The sequence below is a fragment of the Cucumis sativus genome, chromosome 6 (assembly GCF_000004075.3).
Source record: "Cucumis sativus cultivar 9930 chromosome 6, Cucumber_9930_V3, whole genome shotgun sequence".
NCBI classification, from domain to species: domain Eukaryota; kingdom Viridiplantae; phylum Streptophyta; class Magnoliopsida; order Cucurbitales; family Cucurbitaceae; genus Cucumis; species Cucumis sativus.
In genome coordinates this window covers 29,666,299-29,694,171 of record NC_026660.2, presented here as the reverse complement: position 1 = coordinate 29,694,171, position 27,873 = coordinate 29,666,299, and the positions used below count along the sequence as shown (strand labels likewise).

Sequence of the window (27,873 nt, the reverse complement as noted above, 5' to 3'; positions counted from 1 at the left end):
ATAAAATTGATGGCCTATCTTTGTCCTCACACACAAGGGAGGAAAAAAAAGTAGGGAAGTTTAGTATAACAAAAACATCTTTGAGTGAGGAGACGAGGATTCCTTTTCTTTTAAAGAACGAAATGCTTTATATACACAAGTATCCCACTAGGTCTTGGAATATTTGCTTGTGTAGTATGGTTTCATAACAAAACAACTGACTGACATTGTATCAGCTAACAAAAAGTGAATATTAACTTTCAATGCGGTCAAAAGAGTTGAAACGAAGCACACTATAAAATAAGAAAAGCTAAAACGCTCCTTAAACAAGAAATTGAAGTTCTGATAGACAAAAATCTTAAAACAAGAAAACATATTGCCAAAATTTGAACATGCTATCAAAGATAGTAGAGAACCTTTTCTAGGATATATTTTGAGACTTGTTGAGGATAACTCCTTCATATTTGACTTGGAACCACTTCATGGCATCCTCTTTAGTGACTCTATGCTGAATTCCAACAGTTGATTTGCATCTACGGCGCCGACCTACACGGTAACCTGGTCTTTCCAGAACAACGTAGAAATCCATGCCGTAAATACCAGTAGAAGGATCATATCTGTAGAAAAAATAGAACAAAGGAAATTTAGAATAAGAAGTGATCAAGTACTTGTGAGTATAAACCATGTTTATGATAAGATTTCAAAATAACTCAAAGCTGCCAGCACTTGCATCTACAGAACTCTTCTTGTACAAGAAGATTACTCAGAGATACGAAAATGTGGCATGGAGATGCAACTTGTATACTAGACAGTTATTTGAAGATAATGTATGTAAATCAGCAAAGAACTCACACAAGTTATAGCCTCAAGAAACCAAAGTTGAGCATGTGTATGAATATTTTCCTTGGTTTCAGTTCATGTTCGATATAAATAAGACACCATATTATATATGTTGGACGTGATCTTACAAATAAGTTAAGATGATACCACTATAAGCAATGCTTTGGAACAAGGTTTTTCAACAGCATCAAATATGTTTACATTTAGTTTGAATGCAACCAAGGTTAAGCATATAATAAACAGATACCATTTCCGCACAAATTTTTTCAGATAAGATTAAGCATGCAAGAGTTAATATAGAACTCTTATTCATCAAACAAAATGATGGCTGAATCTCCAACCATACACAAAGCTATGCTTCATTATATCAGTGAACAGATCGTTTTGACGTGTATTAACCCCGGTTTAGGTCAGGTGACAGGTCTATTACTCGTATTGGGTATATACCAATAATTCTGGTGCACAAAGCAGTTCAAGAAACCCATGTTCTGAACCTTGATACTGGTCAGATAGCGAAGCAAATGTAATCCTAAATGCAAAGTATGGTTATAGACAATTGACGACACGAGTTTAATATAGTCCTAACGAAATTAAAATTATCCAATTGTCCCTCTTCACTTCAGTATTTCATGAGGATTTAACATATCATAAGCCGAAATCCAGATTCGCATAAAGTCCATAATAATTATCAGCATCATCAACAAAAAAAAAAACCGTCACAGGGGAATATAAACAATAACAGAATGGTAACTCACTTAATTCCAAGATCAATGTGCTCCTGAATTCCAAAACCAAAGCAGCCAGTATCACTGAAGTTACGGCGCAAAAGCTCATACTCCTTAACCTTCAAACCACTCTCAAGAAGCTGCATTGCTTTGTCGCCCCTGACGGTCACATAACACGCAATCTTTTCGTTACGACGGATCCCAAACGACCGAACGGTGTACCGAGCTGTTCCAACCACAAAATTCAGATAATGAATGAAGAAGAAAGAAACAGGAATCGATAAAAGTGACTAAAAGGTAAAGGGAATTATACCCTTTGAGAAGACTGGAGATTGGCCACTGAGTTGTTCGAGCACCTAAAGTAAACAAAATGAAATACCACAATCCTTGTTAAGATTATACAGAAACTAAACAGAAGAGAAGCAAAGGGAGACGTCAGAGACGGGAAAGAAACCTTAGCGGCTCTGGTAAGACGATCGCCACTTTCGCCAACGGAGATGTTGAGGACAAGTTTTTGGACTTTGATATCGCGCATAGGATTAGACAGCTTCTTCTCTGAAGCCTGAAAAGCAATGAGTTAAACACAATTAGAAATCTAAATACGTAAAAATGTATGCGACGCCTAAACTTGAAGCCAAATTGAAATCAAACGAATGGGGGAGAGATACCATTTTTGCCGTATCGAAGTTGAGAGCAGAAAACGAAGCTCCGGCGGGTAAAGATGTGAGAAAGTGATAACTAGGGTTTTTAAAGCTATTAATATCTCTTAGACGGTAAATTGACGAAACTGTCCCTCATGAATAGTCAGATTAAAAAAATATATATTAATTAACAAAAATTTAATAAAAAGGGTTCCGTTGCCGGGACTTGAACCCGGGTCTCTCGGGTGAGAGCCAAGTATCCTAACCAACTAGACTACAACGGATTCCTATTTCTACGCTATCAAAAATTTTATTTATAAAATAATTATTACATAGTTTATAGCTATAGTATTATGGTGATTCTTTTCAAATGAAATGTGGAGGAATCTCTTTCATCATTTTTAAATATTTTAAAGTCCCCCCCCCCCCCCCTTAATTCTTGATTAGTTAAGAAGTTCAAAAGGGAATTTATTTTGTCATTGTCACTTGAGAAAATTTTAAAAAAAAAATAGCATATTGAATTATTGTTGGCATGTATTGTATTTTAAATTGAACAAAAATGACCAATAAGTAGGTTATAGCTGACAAAAGAAAATGCTCTACTGAACTTTAATATAGATTAGATTGTTATCAAGTTGGTAGAACATGAGTTTGCTTGTATTAGCTGTATTTTTGTTATATTTTTATATTTTTCTCTTTTGTATACTCTTCATGCAAGATTGAATTTCATGTACCACGTATGAGTTTGATGATTGATCAAAAAGAAATTTGTTTGTTTGTGAATTATCATTATTATTATTTGAAGTATAACAAGGATGTCAAATTTAGCTAATTAAATATAAAATTTTGTAGAGAGTCCCAAGTTTTTTCTTAGTATACAACAAATATTTTCATTACCAACCATTTTAATAAATTATCAACTTTCCTCGTTGTCCTGTTGAACTCTTGAATGTAGAGCGCCTTTCTGTCAAGTGTCACATGTTTATGCCTTCAAGGATAACCCAATCGATTTGAAAATGACCAAATGACTATAATAAGCAAGCTTGGTCAAACTATATTTTTCATTTTGGAAAATTCAAATTCTTGAATTACATCAAGCAAATGATCCAACACGAAAACTGACTTGAAATTTTTTTCCAAGTCCTAAGTGCGATGTTGAGGAATTTATTGTAGCAACTCACCTGCTATGTCATGTCCGTTTTCATTACACAGAAATGGAGCCTTTAAAAGCAAAAAACTATTTTCCATCTTACAAAATCATCACAAACTCAAACATCGGTCATAATCATTCACAAAAGCTTTGTTAACAGAAAAGTGAGCAATTCTCGAAGCAAAAGCTGCAGAAACTGCACTGAAAAAAAAAAAAAAAAAACAGCCACAAATTCATCTGTTTGGCAAGATTGTAAGATGTACAGGGTTTAAACAGCATTAGAGCAAAGTTAAGTTGAAAACGTCAACCGTTCCATGGGAAAAGAAGAATTCTTCTTTTTCTTTTCTTTTCTTTTTTTTCTTGACACTTGCTAGAAAATGTTTATACGAAAAAACCATGGAAGAACAAAAGCTATTACCAGACATGCCATCAAAAAGTTACAGAATGGCTGTCCCCTCCAACATCCACCACCCCCGTTTGATGTGTTTCCACTGCTGTCTACTGATCTCCCCTCGTTCCACTCTTCCATAAATCTGTTGTCCCCAACTCCTTCAACGTTTTTAGCAGTCTCACCACAAATTTCGCACATTCTGTATTAACCAAAATGATTATGATTAGATAATCATCGGCTCATTTGACAATATGAAAGACAATGTAATTTAAAAACAGGAGTTGCCAATTGGCAAATCATCGTTTTGGATTTTTTTTCCTTTTATTTTCACATGCAAATGCACAGAAACAAGTAGTTGACTTTATCAATGTTATACCATTCAATACTCAATCTCTTGTGCAGCATATTTCAACTTCAAGGAAATTACTTCGTTTCAACTTGCTTTACAATCCATTTGGCAGTATCTATGTGAAACGCCAAAAGCTGTTAAACAAAAATTATCCTTAAATCTATCATTGAATTGTTCAAACACAATCAGCCATCAAATATCACTCCCAACTCTAGAGTTAGTATTAAAGTCCTCTTGAAGAGGTTGAAGGGACACCTGGAAATGGGAAGTTCTAAGTTTGAACCAAAAGAGGTGATAAAAATAAACATTTTGTAACCCTTTCATAATATTCTATAACCATATTTGAACCCCTTAGACACGTGATTGTAACTTTATGTCATTACTCCATTTCATTGATTGTATAACTGCTCATGCCACCTTGAAAAACGCTTTAGGGGAAGAGATACTTAATTCGATGAACCCTTATTACAATTTTCCAATACTATACCTGAAGGAAGAACCAAGTTGGTATAGCAGCGACAGATTTAAATTGATAGCACAAAACAAAATCAAGGGTAGACTAACTTTACAGGAGACTTTTACAATATGACAGAAACCAACAAAAGGATGGATACAGCCTTAAACTTTCTTCCTCCATATTCATAAACTGGCTCCTTTTAATTTGTGTGCTTACAGAAATGAAAGGGGTTACTATTTCTACAGGTCAGTAAACTAAATCGGGTAATCCTTTTGGACGCAAAAGAGCCAAAAGAAGACTAGATTATAAAACAAATGAGGAAAGATAAAAGTCAAAAGTATTAGTTAAATGGCCGGATTAGCAGCCAAAGTAATAGAACAAAAATAGATAACCAAAACCACAACACTTCATCAAATGTCAATGCCAAATCTTAAATAAACGGTACATAGCTTCATATCAAACTAGAAGAGAGAGAGAGAAGAAAGAACCTGTTTCCTTTGAGCTTGAACCATGCCTCAGCACAGTGACCATGCGCAATTCCCAGCTCATCTTTGCAGTCACAACCAAGTTGAATCAATTCTGAAGTACTGGTCCCAGTTTTAGCCTCTGAGGTTTGATTGGACGCCAAATGGCAGATCCTACAGACCCTTTCTCCATTCCAGTCATCAATAAACCCTTTACCCCCTTTTGGCTTTACATTTATCAACATCGGATTGTCCTTCGCTTCTGACATCTTTGATTTTACATTCAACTTTTCCAAATCCTTCCCCAACCCCATTCCATTGTTCTTCACAAGCGATTCTCCGTCTTCACCTCTAGATGCAGCCCCATCCGAATCAATAACCAGTACAGTTTCTGAAGGGTTCAGATTCGAACCCTCCCTTGTCTCTATATTAACATTTGGTATAGCTTCTCCACCGAAGCCGTGAGCTTCCTTGTCGCCGCCAGCAGAGGCGAGGCTTTCTGGGATAATCACAATGGTAGCCTCGATCCTATCGCCATTAACCAAATCATTTGTGGGTTTAGGCACCGCTGTTTCTACTCGACTCGACACATCACCACCATCTTGGCGATTCCTTTCTTCGCGATCCATTTACCAAAAAATATTTTTCTTGTCAACCCAGATTCCCGCAAAAGCTGTTCCGAAATACTTCGTTCACAAAACTAGTAACTCACCACAGTATCAGAATGCATCACTCAACTAATTGATACATAATGAAAATTTCAGTCGAAAATGAAAGTGGGTAATCCCCCACGAAAAGGGAGAAAAACAAACTCAAAAGAATCGCCCCATCTTATAATCCAAAGGCTTTAGTGTACATGATGAGAAACATCATTTTGGTTACAGCTTTGTTTCACCAATGAAAGATATAAATGCCTTGTTCCTGAGGAGAAACTCCACAGAAGAAAATGAGTAGAGAGTTTACTTTTAAATACGAAAAATTCTTCCAGGGAAAGCGTTTACTTCATAAATTGAAAATGAAAACAACAAAACAGAGAGATCTGGTCATCTGGGTCGGCTCCAAATGGCCTCCTCCAGGTGAAATACCTCTATTTCCTCCTGTCTCTCTCTCTGGCAGTAGTATCTGGATGTGACATAAAAAAAAATAAAAGGAAGAAGAAGTAAAGGATAAACACTAATCTGAGGGGAGAGTGTAAAATTAGGTATTAAGTAAACGATTTAAGAAATAGTAAAGAGAGGGAAATTGAATAGAATACAATTCATCTTTATGGGAAGCAAATTGGGTATGTACTGAAAGCAACTACAAATGGAAGGATAAGTATCCTTCACTGATTCCATTGGAAACTTACGCCAAACCAACTTAGTCTTTATCGCAAACAAAGGGAAACACGACAACTTGTGTTTAGAAGAAAAAAAGAAATTATATACATATTCAAAATCAATCCACTATTTAAAACTCATTTCTATATCGTCCTTCTTTCTTTATTATGTTTATGTTTAATGTTGAGACTTTAGAATGAATAGGTAAGAATAGGTGTTTTTGTGTAAGACTTTAGATTGTGCCAAAATTCCGAAGCAAAACCAGAGAGACCCACATCAAATTATTGTCCATCAAATCCAACCTGTTTCATTTGCTTAAGGTTGAATTGAAATTGTATTAAGAACCTTACTCTACGCTTTGTCCATCTCCTTCTTCATCAACCCATTTTAATTCTATATATATATTACGTAATTGATCAAATTAATTTCTGCTTCAAAAGTATATTATATAGAGAGAACTTTATATTAATTTTAATATGGAGTGAACCAAAAAGTAGTTTGTATTCTACAATTCAAGTAAAGTTAAGATGGACTGTCCACTAAAAAGTAAAAAGTGAACAAAAGAAATCCTTAACAAAGATTTCTAGTCTTGGCATAGGACAAATTTCAAGATTGGGAACAACTTTTAATTTAACCAAACGTGATTACAATACCTAATATTTTATTCTCGTTTAAATTCAATCATTTTTTCATTTAATATCTAATAATAATTTATTATCGATTTTCAAAAATAAAAACCAAAACGTATATAAACTAAAATAGTATTTTAACTTAATTTTATTTGAAGTTCCTCTAAGTTTGAGGATTGTTAAGTATCACTTCCATTATCTCCTCTTATTTTAATTGAATGTTTTATGTAATATTTTTGAATTATTAAAAATGATATTCGTTATAATAATTTATGGGATTAAGTGGAAACCACGAAAAACCATAACTTCTTTTAAGATGCAATATAATCTTAATCTTAAATTGTGAGAAGATTTGAAAGAGAATACTTACTCTTTAAAAAAGAAAAATGGAAAAGAAAGAAAGAATATTTTGAAATATAATCTTAAAATAAACAAAGATGCTATATTGCAACACTTTTGGTGAGATGCCCTTATAATACATTTAAACATGATTTTCAAAATAAATTACTGGATATTTGAGACTATATAGTAAATATAAATTCTTTTTTGCTTATAGATTTTTGTGGGAGAGGAAGATAAGTTATAGAAATCAATCAAACAACCTAAGCACCATTATTTTAAAATCCTTTTAACTTTGATTTGACACTTCAATTTGTTATACTTACAAAAAGCAAAGGAATAAAGAAATGGACGCAATTGTACTGAAGGAAAAGAAAAAGTGGAAATTGAAATAAAGATCACCAGATTCATATTCATATTCATATTCAATTTCAAATTGGAGAAATTAAATTACAATATGAATTGAAAAAGTTGAAGATATTCTAAATTTTTTAAAAAAAAAAGAAAAGAAAAAGTCTAAAATGAGGATCTCTTTGTTTCTGTGCTTACATCCATATCAGCCTTCCCAAGTTGGGCACTTGCTTAATTACTTACTAATTTCCCATACACAAAACTTGGTGCTGCCTGCACCAACTGGGGAGTGGGACCTTTTTTGTCTCACTTTTATATATTATCTCTTCTAAGTTTCTTCCCTAATTCCTTACCTTCAAATCTTTTCTATATTACAAAACCCACACAATATGTATAACCTTTGCCCATCTCTCTTTTCCTCGGCTTACCACTCAACATACTTCATAATTTGAACAATTCACACAAAATATCTCTTCCAACTTACCTCATCATCCACAAACTATTTTTAAACTGCATTTCACGGATTCCCTGTAGATATAATCCAATTAATATAAGTTTTGTTGTGAAAGATATTTGTTTCTTTTTCTTGAGCCAGCCACTGTTATTGTATTTCTGTTTCAACCCTGCACTAATATCTCATTTCGGTTGCCCCCATACAAAATCTCCAAAGGGAAGTCAACACCTTAGTTTTAGTTTTGTGTGTTTACTTGAACTATATCTTTCCTACATATACCAACTTAAACAAGACCAAGCCAAAAAAAAGTGAACCGAAGGTCAAGGCTATGACAATAACAATCCTGTGCAAGTTTTTCACGCCAACATTTAGGATCAAGTTTTTGGAAGAAAAAGTATAGACTCATTGAAGTGGAGAATATCACGCAATTAATTTAGGATGTTGATATGAAATTGGAAGATGAAGAGAGGATGTAGTTTGAATGTCCACCCTTGACTTTTTCTCTTCTAGTGGGAAAAATTGACATTATTAATATGAAATGACAACCCCTTGATCGCTCTTGCTCCAAGAGAAGTTTATATATATATATATATATATATATATATATTATGACTAATTTTGATTTTGTGAAATTAGTATTACATGATGCTTAACTATTAGAGAAAGCTCCAATAAGAAAAGAGTTGAATGGACATTGAACCCAAAATTATTCTGTTTTAAAAAAAGGGAAGTGGGGTCTTAGAATTGTCACAAGTCAGAAGGAACAGCGTGCCTTCCAAATAACAAAACCAATGGCAGGCAAAGAAAAAGGGTCCAAAAGGCCATTCCCATGTTTTATTTTGCTCATTGAAGGGGCAGAATCAAATAACCTTTTTTTCAAAGATGACTTACAGCCACATTTGCGTAACTTCTTCTCCAAATACATCATGACAGTTCTTCTGTATACTTTGTTTTGTCCCCAAAATAAAGAATCTCAAACCTCAATATCTGCTAACGTATTTGATATCCCAATGGTGTTGAACTGTACCAGTCTTTAATTTTTATATTTTTACCATTTCAGGAACATTATTGGAAGTTAATTCCTTGATTGTGTGAACTTCTCGTGTGACTTTTCTTTTTCCCCAACGAATCCTACAATACAAAATGATAGAATTACACAAGTCACCATGAGGGTCTGTTGTTAGCATCTGGATTTTGTGGAACATGTTATGGAGATAAGTGCTTTCCATCTCTTTGAGATGCAATACTGTTTGTTTTTCTAAACTCTTGTTGTCACCGAGGTCCTGAAAGCTCCATGGCTTCGACCACAAATGAAGATTCTTCATGAATATCACTGTAATTTCTTGAGAAACTGTGAGGTCTATCCTCATAAAGACTTGCTCCAACTGGTGATTCCTCCATTTGGCTAGACTGTCCAACGAGACCTTCTAGAATCTTCAGGATATCGGACATCTTTGGTCGAAGTTGTGGATGTGATTGAGTACACTGCAGAGCCAACTCTACACATTTTTCAAGCTCCATGGCATCAAAACATCCTTTAAGATCCCTGTCCACCAGCACATCTAACCTCTTCTCCTCATGTAATGTTCTAACCTGCTTATTTCACCTTTTTGTCAGAATAGTTGAGATTCAAAGGAATAAAAATAAAAATACACAAATTCAATTCCATCTGAAAACATGTGAGCAGACTGATCTTGGTTTTTGAATTTTAGGTCTTAGTTGATAAACATACTTCATGAATAACTTCTCATTTCAAATTAAAAAAGAAATATAACACTAGAATGTGAAACAAAGGAACATTATGAAAAGTTATTATAGGAAGAGAGTAGTACAGATAGTAAGTTTAATGAGAGTACCAAATGCTAAGCAAACAACTCATCATAAGAAAGAGACTTACCCATTCGAGGATCATTCCCTTTCGAATTTGACCATTGCCAGCATCAAGTGCTTTTTGCCCTGTCAAGAGTTCAAGAACCAATATGCCAAATCCAAAAACATCAGTCTTTTCTGAAGATTGTCCAGTTGAAAGATATTCCGGGGCAATATGTCCCACTGTGCCTCTAACTGCAGTAGTAACATGTGAATCTCTCCTATCTAACATCTTTGCCAGACCAAAATCGCCGACCACCGCTTCAAAGCTTTCATCTAGAAGAATATTTGCAGCTTTCACATCCCGGTGAATAATTTTTGGGTTACACTGCTCATGCAAGTATAGAAGTCCACGTGCTGCGCCAACGGCAATACACAATCTTCTGTTCCAATTCAATGAAGGCTTCTCTTGGCCTGCATCTGAAAGTGGTTGGCATATAAACAATCATGAGGTTGAGAAAAAGTAGATCATCAAGAATAAGAGCAGGAATTGAAATTTCAGAAGAATGACGTTGAACTCGCTTGATTCTCAAGTTGGCTGATGAGAATATATGATAGTAAATTGATAAACTAAACCCCTATTCGTTAAGAACTAGGAGTTGCTTCTTGTGTCATCTAAGTTGCATACTCTGCTCTCAAGCGAAGTATGATGATTTCTGTTGACAATATCCTAGTTTCAGCAGAGTTAATACTAAATGGAGATCATAAGAGAGTCGGAAAAGGGAAAGGGTAGGCTGGCAATATAAAATTTTCATCATCATTTGTTAAACAAACCTCTAAGACGGTCAGCAACACTCCCATTTGGCATATAAGGATAAACCAGCAATCTCTCATCTGGGGTCATACAAAAGCCATATAAACGTAAGAGGTTGCGGTGCACTGCTAAGCCAATCATTTCAACTTCAGTTTGAAACTGCACTTCTCCAGTGTAATTTGGATCTTTCAGTCTCTTGACAGCAACATATGTCCCATTTGGAAGATAACCTTTATAAACTACTCCAAAACCACCCTGTCCCAGAATGTTTTGGGGACTAAAATTACTTGTTGCCTTTTGTAGCTCGCGGAATGTAAACCTTTTCAGATGACCTATATCAAATTCATAATCTTGCTGCACTGCAGATTTGAACCAACATAGTGCAGTGAAACAGTGTCAATCATTATACTCTAACTGAGAAGAAAGAAGAAAGAAGTAAAAGGTCATCAAGCTCATCCAAAGTTCAGAAAGTACCGTAGGATGTGAAGACAAGATGAGATCTATAACAATGCACCCAGCCAACAAGTAACACAACAGAAACCACAAATGTGAAACTCACAATTAGAGCTATGTAAAGAACCAAGTGATGACGGCCATTATCTTTCTGAGACAAACCAGTTTCTACACAATAACAGTTATTAGTGAGGTTATACCATTAACGTTCAAAATTGAAGATACAGCAATTATGGAGAATGAAGCTTGATTACCATTAACTGGCTTCGGAACTACACCACAAAATTTAGATAATGAAGATGCACAAAGGAAGCTATTCCCTGCCACACTGCAGAAAAAAGGCAATCACAGTCAAAAGGTAATAAAATGGCATTGGAGAAAAAATCAATGACTATTGATTTTAAAAGAAAGGGAATAAGAAAAATAAAAATGGATCCAGAATCTTTGCAAGTCATTCTCACATTATACTCTACATAGTATACATTAGAGAATTGTGAAAATACAATGAACTTGATTTATAATTCTGATCTTCATAAGTAAGCAACCACATTTGGCATTAGATTAAGTTTTCTCATAAGAAATCTCACCTGTACTCTTTCGCAAGTATTCTAGGAGTTGGACCACTGAGATTATTGTTCGATAAATCCCTAGCAACCAAAGCATTTAGTCACTTATGTGAATGCAGCAAAACACAAGGAATTGATATAGAACACTTACAAAAAGGAAAGGCCTGAGATATTTGCAACAGATTCTGGTATTGGTCCACTTAACTTGTTACTACTGAGCTTCCTGAAAACTTGGCAGGCAAAGGTTACACGACAACAGTAAAATCAATAGTTAGAAAGTAGAAGAGCATGGAAGCAGCGGGGAAAAATCTTGCAATTCCAGACATACTCACAAGTAATTTAAACGAGTAAGAAAGCCCAAAGAACTTGGAATCCCGCCTACGAACTGGTTGTTAGAAAGGTCAAGAGTCTGAAGCTCTGAAAGTTCTCCTATATCATCGGGAATTGGACCAGATAACTCATTATTTTGCAACAACCTACAATTATTTACATAAAAGAAATTTAGACATTCAAAGAAGTAAGTTAAACCTTGAATGAGAAACATTCCAACATTAGGCTATCTGAGTGCTGAGACAAGACGAGATGAGTAAGAACAACCAATAAATTTTCACCTCAGAAAACAATAATTATAAACGTGTAACAAATGATTCCGATAAAATTATGAAAAAGGGAGGCTAACTGCTCACATTATCCTAAGATGACTCAGGTTCCCAATGCTAGGGGAAAGCGTTCCAGATAAACCCATATTTGGCATCTCACTAGCAATAAGAACAACAATTAGTAACAGATTTCAGGTTTATCTAACATTTACTCCTGCACTATATCCAAATCATAAACCATCAAAGTATGAAAAACAGATGTTTAGGTAGGAAACAGGATAGGGAAGCTTACAGAGAAATCACAAATCCCTCAGTAGAGCAAGCAACCATATTCCAGGTGCATGGATCGACCGAATTTATGTCCCATCCTTGCATCACTCTCCGCTCGTCCTTTATCCTACTCTTCATTGACATCAAAGCCGCCACTGAGCACAGACCAAAACATCAGAGAATGAGACACAAACATTCAACCAACTTCAAATAACATAAAATGGGTATTCAGAAAATGGCAAGACCTTCATAGTTTACTCCTTTGGGAGACAAATGACTGTCTGAGGCAGAGACCACCCAGATGAAGAATAACAGTAGCAGAGCTACTTTTACAACTTCCATTACCAAACAAGCAAGGGGAGAAAAAACAAAAGCTAGAACTACCCAAGTATAAGAAGCAAGAACCCACTACAATCCGTAGTGTAAACTGCAGAATAATATGTTTAATTGAGTTTTTCGGGTCATAAACTATACAGTCCATATCTCATTGCAAATAATGACAAGCTTGAAAAAATCTTGATTCTCTAGAATTCCGACTAGCTAGTGCGTTGAAAAACAAACTAAAATTCAGGTACAAAAAGCGAAGAGGAAAAAAAAAACAAAAACTAGTGGCAGATTTAGAAAATCAAGCGCAAGACCAGGAAATCTCGAGATGTGTGTAAGTTTAATGGCGTAGATTGTGAGTGAGGAAATCCTTTATGCGGTGAAGACCATAATTTCTCCATCTTGGCTGTGAACTGCAGATGAGTGAGGAAATGATGAGCCGTTGGATATCTGACATTTATGGACAGAAAAATCAACAGGTTTGATTAAATTAGTTTAGGGGATTACTGGAAGTGGGGAAACTTGAAATTAAAAAAATGTTTAGGGCTCGATGTATCACTGAGCCCCAGTGGAGTGGCGCCAACATTAATGATTCCAGCTTTAAGAATTTGGCGCAATCATCGGTGATAATGAACAGAGTTCATGTTCCTTTTTCTTTTTTCTACTCTCCATTTTTAATTTCATCGATTCTCTAGCGGTACCACCTCCATAGAGCTCGAGAGGGCAATAACTTTCAAGCGCCAAAAAATCGTTGTTTTTTTTAATCCCAAATTATTCTTCACATGCTCAACAGATATTGATAACTTATCTTATTAGTTTCAATGCTATTAATAGATTAAATATTCGGAAAATTTAAAAGTTTTCTTTTGTCAAGGTTGAATGCAGAAAGGAAATGTGGAATGAAGATCTGAAGAACAAATAGATTCATGTTTAATTTTAAGAGAGGAAAAGAGATTCGTAGAACACAATAATATTAACTACAAGTTTTATGCAAATTTAAAGTCAGCCATCTTGAAACCACCCTGGAACAGGAAACAACAAAACTAACCAACTAGATTCCAATTTTTGTTTTCTTCAGCCACATATAAAATTAGATACCCTCTTCCTAACTAAAGATGCACAATTTGCCCTACTACTATCCCTCTTCTAGCAGGTTTCTGCTAAGTCAAACTCTGGCTTTCTTCAATATACTATCAAACATATACAACAAGTTGAGGTATTATATGAGATTGAGGGATGGGTGGAATATGGTTGGATAGAACGAGGAAGACAACACGTCGAGGAAGCGTCGATATATGGTCCCTCGACCTGCAAGTCTCAGAGTAGAGCGATGTAAACAGCCCCAGTTTAATACAGGTGGAGTTGGAACTTAAAGTTGGTCAGTAGGCTTTGCACCACGCATGAACAAGAAGAACCCAACCGCACATATGCCTATATTTACGAAACGGCTAGATGCAAATTAAGACCCATTTGTCGCTTCACTTGATCAGGTATCAACTTGTTAACAAGCTCCGGAGAGGCCCCTGACAGCTGCAACAGAAACCTCAATTATCATCACATTTAATGAAAATAAAATGGTAATGGACGCCTAAACTAGTAAACTTCCAGTCATCACAACAAATCACCAATCAATTGATTGGAATAGAATAATTTCAGTTACTTTCAATCGTGATCAGTGCAGACGCACAGCAGTATGCAATTGGAATCAACATGAACCATTATTCTTACTCCGTAAAAACAGGCAAAATAAACTCATATATAAAGTCACTTCTTCATCACAATTAGAACAACTTTTGTCCATCTAAGCTCAAAAGACAAATGCCACAAAATGTCTAAATTACAGTTATCTACAATTCAATATAGAATGTGAAATGGTAAACAAACCTCTTGTTTGAAGTTAAAGAGAGGTGGGAATGGTCGACCATTGGGGAGACGAGCATTGGGTTCTCGAAGTTCGTCAAAGAAAGGATGTGTGCAAGCTTCCAGCTACAAGGAGAAAAGGATACTCTTAAGAAGAGCAAAATATATCGTAGTTGCAGAGAAAAGCCAACATCCACTATTCCAATTCTTCAGTCAAGAATCAACAAAGAATAAGTTCTAGCATGGAAACGTATGGCGTCTTAAAACAAGTCCACAGACAGATCCGGAGCATATTGTACTTACTGCTGTGCAGCGAAGACTAGGTGAATACTGAAGCAATCGAGAAGCCAGATCTATTGCCTCAGGAGGCATCCGTTTGTGGAAAACCTGATCAGAACATAATGCAAGAGGAAAGGCTCAGCTTCCCATAGAAAAAGCTCACAAGTAACAAAAGACCATGGGAGATAAGAGGCCCTAGGATCAACTTGTATTGTTACAGACCTTGTGCCATGGGTGAGCTTTTATCTGTGGAAACCTATAGTCTGTATAACTTGGATTCATGCATCGAATTTCTTCACGAGTTGGTGTGCCAAGAACCTACAAGATAGCCATTGCAAAGTAAGTAATTTGTACCCAATCTGGAAATGGTAAGAAACTAATAGTATCCCATGGTACCTTAATAATCTCTACAAGCTGGTCAACTGCATTCTCTCCGGGAAACAATGGCTGCAGAAACATAATTATCGTTATACTGGTTATGACAAAGGTTAAATTGAGAAATCATTGAAAATGCTTACCTGTCCCAAAAGTAGCTCTGCAAGGACACAGCCAGCAGACCAAATGTCTATTGAAGTTGTGTACTCTGTAGCTCCAAAGATGAGTTCTGGTGCTCTATAGAAGCGTGAACATATGTATGAAACATTGGCTTCACCTTTCATCTGGAGCACATGGATAAGTTTACAAGAATAAGACAACGCCGAAAATGGGGCAGAAAAAATATAGCATCTGTTACTTTAAAGCCTTGGCAATTAACTAACTTCTTTCTACTCATCCAAATAGTAGCAGGACTACTCTTGATAGGAATATAGCATACAAAGATCAAACAAAATTCATTTATGATCCTTGTTTACAGTATCATTTTTCTTTCGTAAGACAGTATTGACCATCCAAAAAAACATCTCAGGATTGCAATTATTAAAATAATTGCAAAAGAAATAAATAACTACTTGGCCTCATACAGCATTTAGAATTGAGAACCTCATAGACTATTTATACTCTAAGCAGCTAGTTAAGAATATTTGAAAATGCAACCCCAAAAACAGTAGTCTTTACAATATAATTAGTCCATCTGAGTTTGTAATGTAACCACGGTGATTCACTCCTGGTTTTGTTAATCAAATAGACCCCACGAAAAGCTTTGTAAAAGTGAGTGACCACTATCTAGTGAACTCTTATGACAAGGTAAACTGACGTATGGACCCAAAGCCCACACCCCATACAACCTAGAGAGAACTACAATTGATCCTAGTATGTTGTTTGAGCTCTCACTTATGAGCATGAAAAAGCCTTGCAAGATTTATAAGTGCAGCGTGCAATGTAACAAGCCAATCTTGAATCTAAGTGCCAATAGTAAATATGCTTTCTTAAGGAAAATTGGAGCTTTTAAGTTTTTTAACAAACTAAATAAAAAGTTCGAGTGCTACACTCTAGAACTGTCAAAAACAATATAAGTGAAAGAAACAAGATATTGAAAATTTATCAACGTACAAGCATTTTTGCACTTCCAAAGTCGCATATTTTAACTTGGTGAGTAAGAGGATCCACCTGCAAAAACCAAGCAGGACATTAGGCAGTCATCTAACAGAAGTATAGGACTACAAATGTTCTTTCTAACAAAAAACTCATCTCAATTTCCAAATCCACTTTCCAATCATCAAAGAGCAATACCAAAATATTTTGAGGCTTCAAATCTCTGTGGCAAACTCCAGGAACCGTGTGGATATAGGCCAGACCCCTAAAAACCTGAAAGAAACAACAATTGACATGAGAAAAGGCCAATGCCTTGATCAAGAAAGTTGAGATTACAATGGAGGAAATACTATACCTGGTACATGTATAATTTGACATAGATGATCGGCATTCTTTGATTTGCATTACTGTAATGCTTCAAAACCCGAAACATGGTTTCAGGGACATATTCCATTACCAAGTTGAGAAAAAGTTCGTCTTTTGTAGTAGTGGAAAAGAAACAATGCTTCAAAGAAATGACATTTGGATGATCCATCACACGCATTAACTGGAGTTCACGATTCTTGTATCTTCTGTCCTGCAAAACCTTCTTTATAGCCACATTTTCACCAGTCTCCAAGCATTTGGCCTGAGAAAGAGAACATTTGCGCATCGTTACAGTCTTATTTTATCAAGAAAGTGTCAATAGGATCAAAATGCTAAAGGAATAACATGTAGAATACCTTGAAAACAATACCAAATGATCCAGTCCCAACAACACGTTCTGCCATATAGCTTATGGTCTAAAGGATCAAGAAAAAGCAGACGTATAAGTTTGTGTAGAAGCATATAGACTGCTGAACAGCAACATGGAAGTTCAAATCTCCATATTTTGTAGCATAAACATAGGAGAAATAGAATGTAAGCGAAATGGGATTTAACGTGAATGTTAACCTGTTTGGGCTCCCCATTCTTGCCTCCAATAGTCGTGGATATTATGTGACCAGTAACCGGATCATTTCCATCAATGACAGGGCCTGGCATTTCCTGCAAAGTATATACTGTGTTATGAGGTTGGAAGGAATCAATTGGATAATTGGAACTGAATAGCTGATTGTTTAGAGTTGATTAACCACGTTAAAGATTACAAATCTTTGAATAGAAACTCAATAAACAACTATCAAAATGAAGCCCTAACAAACGGAGCAACGGTTTTGAATTCTAAAAAAAAAAAATAGAAGAAGAAAGAAGGAACGACCAACAAACAGTGATCCCTTAAAAGTGCTAAAAAAGAATGGGTGTAGGAAAATAAATCATCCAAGAAAAGGAGTTGCTGAAACCAAATAAAAAATGAACAGAAATGCTTTGACCTCCGGAGGAAAATCTTCAATAGAAAATTAATTCACAGGCAAGGGAAGAAAAGTTTGAGCTATACCATGCAAGTAATTTAACAGTAATCAATGTCAAACAAAGGGTAGCAAGCGCGATCTATAAATTAAATTAGTTCACGTAGCATAAAAAATATATATATGCGTCATATATCTTTAATAAAGTGAGTTAACGTAGATGCATCGGGCTGAGTTAAACTAAAAAATGATCAGTAAAGAAACAAACAAAAAAAATCTTGAATACTGGAGAGAGATCAACAGCTCAGAATCAGTCATAATCAGAAGCTCTCATGAGTACAGAAATGAAAACAAACACAGCCAAGAAAGTCTGCAGAAAGAAAATCATCCAAATCTCAGATCAAAACAGGCAAGAATAGATTTACACAAGGTATTTCCTGATCCTCTTCTCACAATGCCGAACGAGATCACCGGCCTACTCCTAAGAACTAACAAAACTCAAGAATAGAGCAGACGAAAGGGGGAAACCCCGAACACTACTAACAATGCTCAGATATACATACATTCCCCAACTAATCGGACCCGTTATCCGAAACCCCAGAAAGCCAAGATTGCAATCGAAGAAGAAAGGGAAAGGGATAAGTAATAGGGTACCTTAACGTCCGCCATGGCCGGAATCAGAGAAGGAAGGAAAGAGAAGCGAGTGGTTGGTTGAGTTGGCGACTAAGAGGAGGAAGAAGAAGAAGAAGAAGAAGAAGGGGATTGCAGTAATGGGAGGGAAGAAGAAGAAGAAGAAGAAGAAGAAAGGGAGAGGTGACAGGAAAACAAGGCCATGTGATTCCAGCACTCTCTATTCTTGCTCTCTCTTTCTATCTCTCTCTCTCTCTCCTACTCTTCTTTATCACTGTAGGAGAGAGAGAATTGAAAAAGGGATTTGTAAGGGGAAGGAATAAAATGACGGAAATAACCTTCGAAAGACGAAGACTGGCTGCCGACGTCTACATGACTAAAATGCCCTTAAACATCCATACTGCCCATTGCCCATTGCCCATTCCCCAACTCCCAATAATTTCTCCACCTGCTGTGTTTCTCCTTCTCCCTTAATTATTGCTCTTTTTAAGTGGACATCATAAAATATCATTCCCCCCCCCCTATATTCTTTTTCTTTTTTCTTGCATATCTTTTCTTATATCAATAATCAAAGAATATGGGTCCATGTGAAATCTGTATTTCATCATAATTTGTTGGTTTATGGTTTCTTTGTTCTTTCATTCTATCTTTTCTTTTTTTTATTACTATTTTTCCAAATTTAATTTGTTTGTTTTCAAAGCATTTCTTAAACAAACGGAGGGTCAAGTTTGTTAAGTTTAGCATAACTTTAAGTCCAAATACCACCTTTCATTCTTTTGATTTTGTTATTTGAGTGTGTTGGTGTGTGCATGTTACTTAGAATGAGAAAAGAGGAAATGGGGAAGGGGTAAAAAGAGAAAAATGGGAAAAGGAAGAAGAAACATTGGGATATAAAAGTCAAATTGTAATTAGGACGTAAGAAAATGACATTGAATTGGCAGGCAGAATAAAACATGTACACTTCACCATCAAATTATTGTTCTTACTATCACTACCAACAAAAGCTAAAATGAAGAATTGAAAACATCAAACCCCCGCCCCCCAATATTTTTACCCTATTTATATATTTGATCATCCAAACTAAAAAAAAAACATATCGAAAAAGGTTATATTCAAACATCATTTACTTTTATAGGGTGAAATTTTGTCAATCTGCCTACCTACCTAGCCAATACCAAATTTGAATTTAAGTTGCAAATTCATTCTCCACTCATCACCCCCATACCAAACCCCCTAATATATACTTTTCTCAATAACATCATTTTGAACATGGCTATAGTAAACGCTTAAGGATACATTATGAAATTGAAACATGTGATATGGGAAAGAGGACGTTTGTGTTAAAAAAAAAAAAAGGGAATTTTGGAATTAGGAGTGAGTGGCAGTGGGGGGGGAGGTTAAAGTAACTTTGTGGATTTCAAGGGTGGGGGAAGAAAAAAAAGTTTGACCATGCATCCACATTTTACTCATCCACACCTTTCTTAATTCAGAACGAGAGCACACACTTGCCTTCTCAAAAGCCACTAATTCCATCCAAATTCCCTACTTTTAATAAAAGAAAATCAGGTCTCACTTTATGTGCCGCTGGAGAAAAGGAAAAAAAGAAAACCCCCCAAGATTAATCATGATGCTACCCCTTTGGCGTGCTCAATCTTCAAATCTTCTTATTTCTTTCTTTCTTTCTTTTTTTCACATCATTCATCACCTTTTACTCAAAATTTGTTGGTGTTGTTGTTTTATTACCTTTTACCCTTACACACCATGTATTGTATCCTGAGGTTTTTAAACATAGTATTATAATTTATTTATTTTTAAAATCTTATATTAATTTTGGAGTAGGGATTAGGGTTTAGGCACAACCAAAAGTAGGTTAATGGTCAATTTTTCAAAATAGGTTCTGACCCTAAATTCCAACAGTCAGCGTGGAGGAGTGACGAGCTTTGACTACTCAGCGTTTGTTCGGCTGCCACTGAAACATCCGTGTTTAAAAGGCATTAATCATCGAGCCCATGGCCCATCCACCGTAGACACTCAATCAGACGTGTCGGCTACCCTTTACTCTTTACTCTTTTGGGCATTGAGGCCATAACTATGAAAAGCCCAACGGGCTACAACCAAGCCCACCCTTCTTTTAGGGCTATTGTGCTAAAAAATGGAAAGAGATTTTAGGATCTTTGTTATTTTTTTTTTTTTTCTTTTGTAAGTTACACCAAAACTAAAATATGACACCATCATACGATATTATATTTTATAGTTTCTTAAATTGGTATCACTAATAGCTGTTTTATGATAGTTTTTCAATTTGAAAAAACCGAAAACAAGCACTTGGAATGATGCAAATAGAAAGTTATCACTTGTAGTTTAATTTAAAATTTTGAAGAATTCAAAACGGCAGTTGAATGTATATTTCTTTAGTCTTTGGTTACTTTTTATGCCATATATGTAATTATTTTATATTTGTCACTTACCATCATTTGATGACGTAAGAGATATCAGACACAACCACAAATGCTCAAATACTTATTCTAAACACTTTAGATCAAATGAATGGATAGATAAGCTTAAAAAGAAGAGGAGGGCATTTGGAAAATTTAAAAGTACTCAAACATTTATTAAACTCACAAGCTAGGTTTGAAAAACCAAACCTGCACGTACTGTGATCATATTAAATAACCCTAAAATATATTTCGTTATTTTAAAGTATACCATATATAAATATTTTATCAAAAGTTTCTTATACAATTTTACTTATTCTCCTCTCTTAACAGATCTACTTAATTATATATATATAATATAGACTAAAAAAAGTATGTTATAATACTAATATATATATATACATGTTTATGTGTGTGTGTGTGTGTGAGGAAGCTTAGTAATGTTCTTATCCAAACTACATTTTTTGTGAAAATGAATATATATATATATTTAAAAATTTTGATTTAAAAGATTGGCCAACTAAAACCCATCTGTGTCAGATTTAAGTTGACGATAAATGGGGTTTTAATTGAGAATATTAATTGAAATGGACAAAATTCGTAAGAATGTTGACCTTAAATTGTTATAATTAATTATTTAGAAATGAAAGAGACATTAAAAATGGTCAAATATAATACATATACGTATCCATCGTGGCATCCCTACCGTTGATCTCATTATTTTATGGCAAATATAAGTTGATAGATAAGTGGTTGGGCGGTTATATTGGTTGCAACTTTCAAGTACTCTCTCTTCAATCTTGACTTTAAAAAGAAGGGAACATATATTATATTTAATTTACAACCAAATTTATTTTTAGATTATTCTCATTTCTTAATTTATAATAATATTGATTCACAAAGCTAACTTCTGCTTACGTGGAGTTTATTAGGACACGGTTATACTGTTTCAATTTTCAATAACACTACCAATTTCTTTTATTTATTTCAATCTCACTCTTCTTCATCTTTTCTCCAAAACTCTATATCATAAAACCATTCTCACCTACATTCAAATTAAAAACATATTTACATACCTATATCATGAGTTTTGTTTCGTGTGTTTGTGATCCATATGTTTTACAACTTTGATACTTGTTGAAAATTATATACATTTTTCTTTTGAGTTCAATTGCAATTTTGGAAGTTTCACTTTTAAAAAGATTTACTTAATGAGTTTGACTTATCGGGTAAGTAAGCTGGAATTGATACCAAAATCTATCCCAAGAATGATTGTTGGAAGAAATCAACATAAAATAGTCCTTAACGGGATATTTTGCAAATTTGCAAAAGGTACCTTTTTTCCACGTTTTTTGGGAAACAAAACTCATGATATAGGCATATAGTTTGAATTCTCAAGAAATTATTGGAAAAAAGAAGAAGGAGAAAGAAGCAAGTGTGTCGGCCATTTATGAGTTGGAAAATAAATATAAAAAAACAAACGAAAAAGTAGTGGTGCGGTGCCCCCAAGAGGAGAGATGGATTTCTAATTTAGAATTAGTTGCCATCTTTCACCGTCACGCGTCACCGCCCCTTGACGTGCAAAAATCAAAAGCTTGGGGGTGCCATTCGCCAATACAGGGAACTTCGTGTACCTCGCATGCAATTCCCATATAATGCGTGTCAACAAATCACACACCGTCCACTAAGTTGACTCACCTTATCCGTTCTTATCTTTAACATTTGAGATTTGACCACACCACATTACATATTTCAACTCCGACCCCAAACCACACTATTTAAATTTTAAACATTAACCTAAACTCATGATTTCATTTTCCCAATTCTTCCACTTGTTATTTTATAATTAAAACTACATTTTAAAATTTAATACATACATATACATGTAAAACTAAATCGGAGGTGCTAAATATATGTCATTGTACTTTGCTTTTATCTTTTCACTGTTATTATGATTAAATACTTTGCTAAATGAAGATCGTAGTTGAGCCCGTATTGTTTGGTTTGGAAATGTAGAATGTAAAATTGAGGGAGCTAGGGTGGTGCCAACTGCCAGGTAGGATGCAAGGAGAGAGATATTTTATATTGGAGACGTGTGGGACACGAAGACACGTCAGCGCCATCTCAACGGAAACGTGCATTGGCCACAGAGAAAAGTTTACTGTTATTGGGCCCCGCTAGTTTTGTGTAGGCACTGTTTCTCCCCCACATTTATTTATTTTCCCTATTTCTGGATTCATTGAATTTTTATGTGAGTGATTCTTTGTTCAAAGTTTTTTTTTTTCCCTCTCTAATAAACAAATTAAACATTTTCAAGTTGGTAAAAAAGAAATGCAAGAAATTGGATGTCTTACCAACACAGCATCGATGACTTAAGAAATTACTTTATTTAAATATTAGATGTCTTACCAACATTACATTGATGACTTCAAAGCTTATAATTTGGGTTGATGATTAGTCGAAATCTAGTAAAATATAAAAAAAGCATTCTTTTTATCATACAGGACAAAACATTTTTATGCTTTGAAACAAAATAAAAAAGTTAAATCGCCTTTTACGCGACTGATTAAAAGAAAATCAATTAAGACATTAAATAAAAAACCAATCAAATTACATCTTAATGATTCTATATATATGTGTGTGTAAAAGCAGAGAAGGAATAATTCAAAATTCATCTCTAAACATGGAATGTCAAAAAATAGTTACAAAAATGACTTAGTAAATAACACACTGTATTCAATGGCTTTGTTGTCGAATTTTATTGTGATTTGGATTTTTTTAGATGGTATTTCAAAATTGTCTAAAAATTCCAGCCAATTTTTAGAATTTCCTTTTAAAAGAATCATTAAAATTATAATTACTATTTCATTATTACGATAGTTGGAGCAGAGGTGTGAATTGGATTGTTTATAATAAATTGAGGCAGGGTGACACAAAGTGGGTTTGGAAAAGCCCTACTAAACTTTCTAATTATAGCTTCTTTGAGAATAGTTCTTAGTCCTAACTGAGAGAAGATCCAACGGATAAAGGAGGCTAATTTAGAGATAGTTGACACGTGTCATATGTGTTCGAGGTTAATGAAAATGATACATCTTTTCAAAAAGTTAAACGTTACAATTTTGGTTTCACATCCTTATAAACCATTAAAATAATTACTCTACTTAAAATATTAACTATTTATTAACTTGTTTTAGTTATAATAATGGGGCACAAGATTGCAACAAACTTTACCGTATAAGTTTATATCATCCCTTCAATTTTATCCCCGATAGAATATGTTGGAGATAATAGTTTTTAAGTCATTGATATAACTTTATATAAGTCGTTAAAATTAATTATATATAAATAATATGAGATATTCATCGATAGAATCTATAAACTATATAATGCGTTACCTCTAATAGATTCTAATCGTAGTTGGAGTTTATGACACAAATTTATACTATTTGAAATCTATTAACATTAGTTAACCTATGGTTGGTATTGGGAAGGCAACTTGTACATTTTTATTACATACTTTTTAACTTCAATTGTAGATAGTTTAGCAGTTTTCTAGTTTTTGTGGTTGCTTTAGAAAAATATTGGGTATGTTAATTTTCGAATGTTTTGGTTGATAGAAAATATATAATATAGGTTGTGAAGTAATAGAAGAGATAGGGAAAAACGTGAATGTGTGTGTTATTCTATATCATGAATGGATTTAGGTTGTGAATTAAAAACAAAAAGTATAAGGTGGGATTTAATATGAAAAAACAAAAGAAGTTATTATTTTAGAAGTAAAAAGAAAAAAAAGAAGAAGAAAAGGAAAGAAAAAATGGATGGATAGAGTTGTGAAAGAGAAGTTTGGAAGAATAGGTGGCAATGATGTTTGAGAGAATCCAACAACACAAAATCCCTAATAGCTATAATAGTGATGGGTATGTGTAATGGTATATACCTAAAGGCGAGAGGCAGAAGCAGAGGCACAGCCACAACATAAACATAATAATATTTAACATAACGCCTCCTTTGGTTTCCAATCGTATATTTAAACCCACCGTCTCTCCTTCTCTCCTTCTCTATTTTTCTATTTCTCTCTCTTTCCAAAATCAGGAAATATATAATAAAAATAAAAACTTTTATCGTTTCACAATCACGGCCTCCTCTCAATTCTCAATTCTCAATTCTCACTTCTCAATTCTGAAACCCCAAATCCAGCAAAATTCATCCCGAAAAAGCTGCCATCTATTTTAATGCTGCAGCATTTCCCTCCAAATTAATCTCTCACATAACCCCACAATCCTTCCTCCGCCGCCTCTGCATTTTCCCCCAATTTTCTTCTCTTCTTCAATGGCCGACCGGCCCGACCCTGACAAGAAGACCGAAACCACCAGGAAAGATATGCCCGCCCTTCTCCTTGGCCGATACGAGATCGGGAAGCTCCTTGGCCATGGCACCTTCGCCAAGGTCTACCATGCCCGAAACATCAAAACCAACGATAGCGTAGCCATTAAAGTCATCGACAAGGAGAAGATCCTCAAGGGCGGTTTAATCGCTCACATCAAACGCGAGATCTCAATCCTCCGACGTGTTCGACATCCTAATATTGTGCAACTCTTCGAGGTTATGGCCACTAAGGCCAAGATCTACTTCGTTATGGAATACGTCCGCGGAGGTGAGCTTTTCAAGAAGGTCTCCAAGGGCCGATTGAAGGAAGAGGTCGCACGGAAGTACTTTCAGCAATTAATCTCCGCCGTCGCTTTCTGTCACGCCCGTGGTGTTTATCATCGCGACCTTAAACCGGAGAACTTACTGCTCGATGAGAATGGGAATCTCAAGGTCTCCGATTTTGGCCTCAGCGCCGTCTCCGATCAAATTCGACAAGATGGGTTGTTTCATACTTTTTGTGGTACTCCGGCGTATGTGGCTCCGGAGGTTTTGGCCCGGAAAGGCTACGAGGCCGCGAAGGTCGATATTTGGTCATGTGGGGTTATTCTGTTTGTTTTAATGGCAGGTTATTTACCCTTCCACGACCAAAACATTATGGCAATGTATAAGAAGATTTACAAAGGGGAGTTCCGTTGTCCGAGATGGTTCTCGCCGGAGCTAATTCGACTTCTAACACGTCTTTTAGATACAAATCCCGAAACTCGTTTCACAATTCCTGAAATCATGGAGAATAGATGGTTCAAAAAGGGGTATAAGCATATCAAATTCTACATCGAAGATGATAAGGTATGCAGCATTGAGGATGATACCGATGATGTTGATTCCTTGTCGGATCAGTCACAATCGGAATCGGATTCCGAAATAATTGAGACCAGACGAAAGGTTACCTCACTCCCAAGACCCGCGAGTTTGAATGCATTTGATATAATTTCGTTTTCACCGGGATTTGATCTTTCTGGATTATTTGAAGATGGAGGGGAAGAGGCAAGATTTGTGTCAAGTGCTCCGGTGTCGAAGATTATATCAAAATTGGAGGAGATTGCAAAATTGGTGAGTTTCACTGTGAGGAAGAAGGATTGCAGGGTTAGTTTAGAGGGGTCACGGGAAGGAGTGAAAGGGCCATTGACAATCGCAGCTGAGGTATTCGAGTTAACGCCGAAATTGGTGATGGTAGAGGTGAAGAGGAAAGGGGGAGATAAAGAAGAGTATGAGCAGTTCTGTAACAATGAATTGAAGCCAGCATTGTTGAATCTGAAGGTGGAGGATTCTGGTGATCCTTCACATATACCATCAGATACTGAATGAAGAAGTTTCCGGATAACAGATAAAATAAGGGAAAGAAGAAAAGGGTATGCTTTTCTTTCATTCTCTTTGACTTCTTCTCCTCTGCTCTAACTTAAGCTCCAACCCCATTGTATGATAACTTCCTTCATTTTGTTTGTTTCTTTTGAGCTTCTCTTTTTGTTTTTGTTTTTGTTCATTGTGCTTCTCTGTAATTTGGTTGCCTCTCTAGAGTGGGGTTTTTAGATTCAATGCAAGTAGAACAAAAAAAGAAACAAAGAGAAGAAGAAAAAAAAGTGGTGATTTATTAGATGTTAATATGTAATCTTCAAAAGGTGTGTGTGATGTAATCTTGTTTTGACTTCGAGAAGGCTAGCTTAGAGTGGAGACTAAGAGAGAGTAAAGTGAAAGTTGTGTATTTGGCACTGGCAGACATTTATAAGCTGTACGTATGAAGCATATGAAGAAATAAAAACAAAAAGGGGAAAAAAATCTAATATGATTATTGATTTTACATATTGAAGTTTTGATTTTCTTGTGTAGTTACATTTTTTTGTTAATGATATTGGAGAGATGAGACTGGTTTTGGTTTTGATATATGATTACTGACCTTACATAATCAAATAATGAATGTTTTGTTATGGAATGGTGGGATAAATCCAAGGCAATTCTATGTTGGTGTTTAAATTGAGAAAAAGAGAAGGGGCTTGTTATAATGTTCGTGGTTGGCTTTAGGCTCTATTATGTGATAACTTACTCAAGTTAAAAGACAAACTTTGAGTCATTCAATCATATTTCTCCACTACTGAACTAGGTGTCATTTCAATGAATTCAACGGTGGTTTCATAAGAGACACAAAGTTGGAGTTCTGAATTTTAAAAAGAGTTTTTTCTAAGACGTTCAAAAACTTTCTGTCTTGTAAGCTGACAATGCTTAGGGGGTGTTTTTGTCTTGATTCATCGCAGTGCATTATATAATGACAATACATAACAGGAAGAAATGATTTGCTTTAAAAAGAAAAAGGACAATGAATTAAAGAATGATTTGTTTTGAGGAATGAGATATGTTAATTAAAAGAGTGTGGTGTATGGTGGTGGGTGAGTTGAGTTGAGTTGTTTATGCGTTATGGTTGCGACTTGGAACCTCTTTTCCCTCTTCAAATGATACTCTTAAAGAGTATGATTGTATGAATAAGATATGAGGAGCCAGGAGTGCATCGACACGTCACCCGACTCCATGTGT

At 35.2% G+C, this 27,873-nt stretch overlaps 5 protein-coding genes and 1 non-coding gene across 10 annotated transcripts; 1 reads left to right on the top strand and 5 right to left on the bottom strand.

Moving 5' to 3' along the window:
- Nucleotides 1–177: 177 nt before the first annotated feature.
- LOC101213568 (60S ribosomal protein L11-1) lies at nucleotides 178–2,350 on the bottom strand. The gene is made up of 5 exons (XM_004134607.3): nucleotides 2,213–2,350; nucleotides 1,999–2,106; nucleotides 1,858–1,900; nucleotides 1,575–1,770; nucleotides 178–596 (listed from the first exon to the last, which is right to left on the bottom strand). Exons 1-5 carry the CDS (start codon nucleotides 2,213–2,215, stop codon nucleotides 401–403), a joined length of 546 nt encoding a protein of 181 aa, XP_004134655.1. The 5' UTR covers nucleotides 2,216–2,350; the 3' UTR covers nucleotides 178–400.
- A 46-nt stretch (nucleotides 2,351–2,396) lies between these two features.
- TRNAE-CUC lies at nucleotides 2,397–2,469 on the bottom strand. The gene has a single exon. It is a non-coding gene; the product is annotated as a tRNA-Glu (tRNA).
- Nucleotides 2,470–3,434: 965 nt separating this feature from the next.
- Nucleotides 3,435–6,387, bottom strand: LOC105435966. Of its 3 annotated transcripts, XR_004217821.1 has the most exons (3): nucleotides 5,021–6,387; nucleotides 4,103–4,190; nucleotides 3,787–3,925 (listed from the first exon to the last, which is right to left on the bottom strand). XR_004217821.1 is itself a non-coding variant. In XM_011659952.2 (2 exons), the coding sequence occupies exons 1-2, from the start codon at nucleotides 5,623–5,625 to the stop codon at nucleotides 3,706–3,708; spliced, it is 825 nt and encodes a 274-aa protein (XP_011658254.1). In that variant the 5' UTR covers nucleotides 5,626–6,369; the 3' UTR covers nucleotides 3,435–3,705. The 3 variants fall into 3 exon arrangements, 2 of the variants coding, with proteins under 2 accessions (XP_011658254.1, XP_031744000.1); XM_011659952.2 differs by lacking the exon at nucleotides 4,103–4,190 and having other exon boundaries at nucleotides 3,435–3,925; nucleotides 5,021–6,369; XM_031888140.1 differs by lacking the exon at nucleotides 3,787–3,925 and having other exon boundaries at nucleotides 4,103–4,209.
- Nucleotides 6,388–8,776: 2,389 nt separating this feature from the next.
- On the bottom strand, nucleotides 8,777–13,621 carry LOC101218118 (probable LRR receptor-like serine/threonine-protein kinase At5g45780). 3 transcript variants are annotated; one of them, XM_031887994.1, is made up of 12 exons: nucleotides 13,431–13,621; nucleotides 12,845–13,336; nucleotides 12,622–12,754; nucleotides 12,417–12,488; nucleotides 12,063–12,206; nucleotides 11,882–11,953; nucleotides 11,752–11,811; nucleotides 11,419–11,492; nucleotides 11,186–11,332; nucleotides 10,732–11,070; nucleotides 9,986–10,377; nucleotides 8,777–9,681 (listed from the first exon to the last, which is right to left on the bottom strand). In XM_031887994.1, the coding sequence occupies exons 2-12, from the start codon at nucleotides 12,939–12,941 to the stop codon at nucleotides 9,361–9,363; spliced, it is 1,851 nt and encodes a 616-aa protein (XP_031743854.1). In that variant the 5' UTR covers nucleotides 12,942–13,336; nucleotides 13,431–13,621; the 3' UTR covers nucleotides 8,777–9,360. The 3 variants fall into 3 exon arrangements, with proteins under 3 accessions (XP_031743854.1, XP_004134925.1, XP_031743855.1); XM_004134877.3 differs by having other exon boundaries at nucleotides 12,845–13,621; XM_031887995.1 differs by lacking the exons at nucleotides 12,845–13,336; nucleotides 13,431–13,621 and adding an exon at nucleotides 12,259–12,297 and having other exon boundaries at nucleotides 12,063–12,159.
- A 210-nt stretch (nucleotides 13,622–13,831) lies between these two features.
- On the bottom strand, nucleotides 13,832–18,780 carry LOC101213806 (shaggy-related protein kinase eta). The gene is made up of 12 exons (XM_004134608.3): nucleotides 18,512–18,780; nucleotides 17,466–17,558; nucleotides 17,255–17,314; nucleotides 16,888–17,160; nucleotides 16,731–16,805; nucleotides 16,551–16,607; nucleotides 15,581–15,721; nucleotides 15,459–15,509; nucleotides 15,285–15,380; nucleotides 15,087–15,170; nucleotides 14,808–14,909; nucleotides 13,832–14,453 (listed from the first exon to the last, which is right to left on the bottom strand). Exons 1-12 carry the CDS (start codon nucleotides 18,524–18,526, stop codon nucleotides 14,361–14,363), a joined length of 1,140 nt encoding a protein of 379 aa, XP_004134656.1. The 5' UTR covers nucleotides 18,527–18,780; the 3' UTR covers nucleotides 13,832–14,360.
- Nucleotides 18,781–24,935: 6,155 nt separating this feature from the next.
- LOC101214053 (CBL-interacting serine/threonine-protein kinase 12) lies at nucleotides 24,936–27,147 on the top strand. Its single transcript, XM_011659951.2, has one exon. The coding sequence runs from the start codon at nucleotides 25,252–25,254 to the stop codon at nucleotides 26,653–26,655; it is 1,404 nt and encodes a 467-aa protein (XP_011658253.1). The 5' UTR covers nucleotides 24,936–25,251; the 3' UTR covers nucleotides 26,656–27,147.
- Nucleotides 27,148–27,873: the final 726 nt, after the last annotated feature.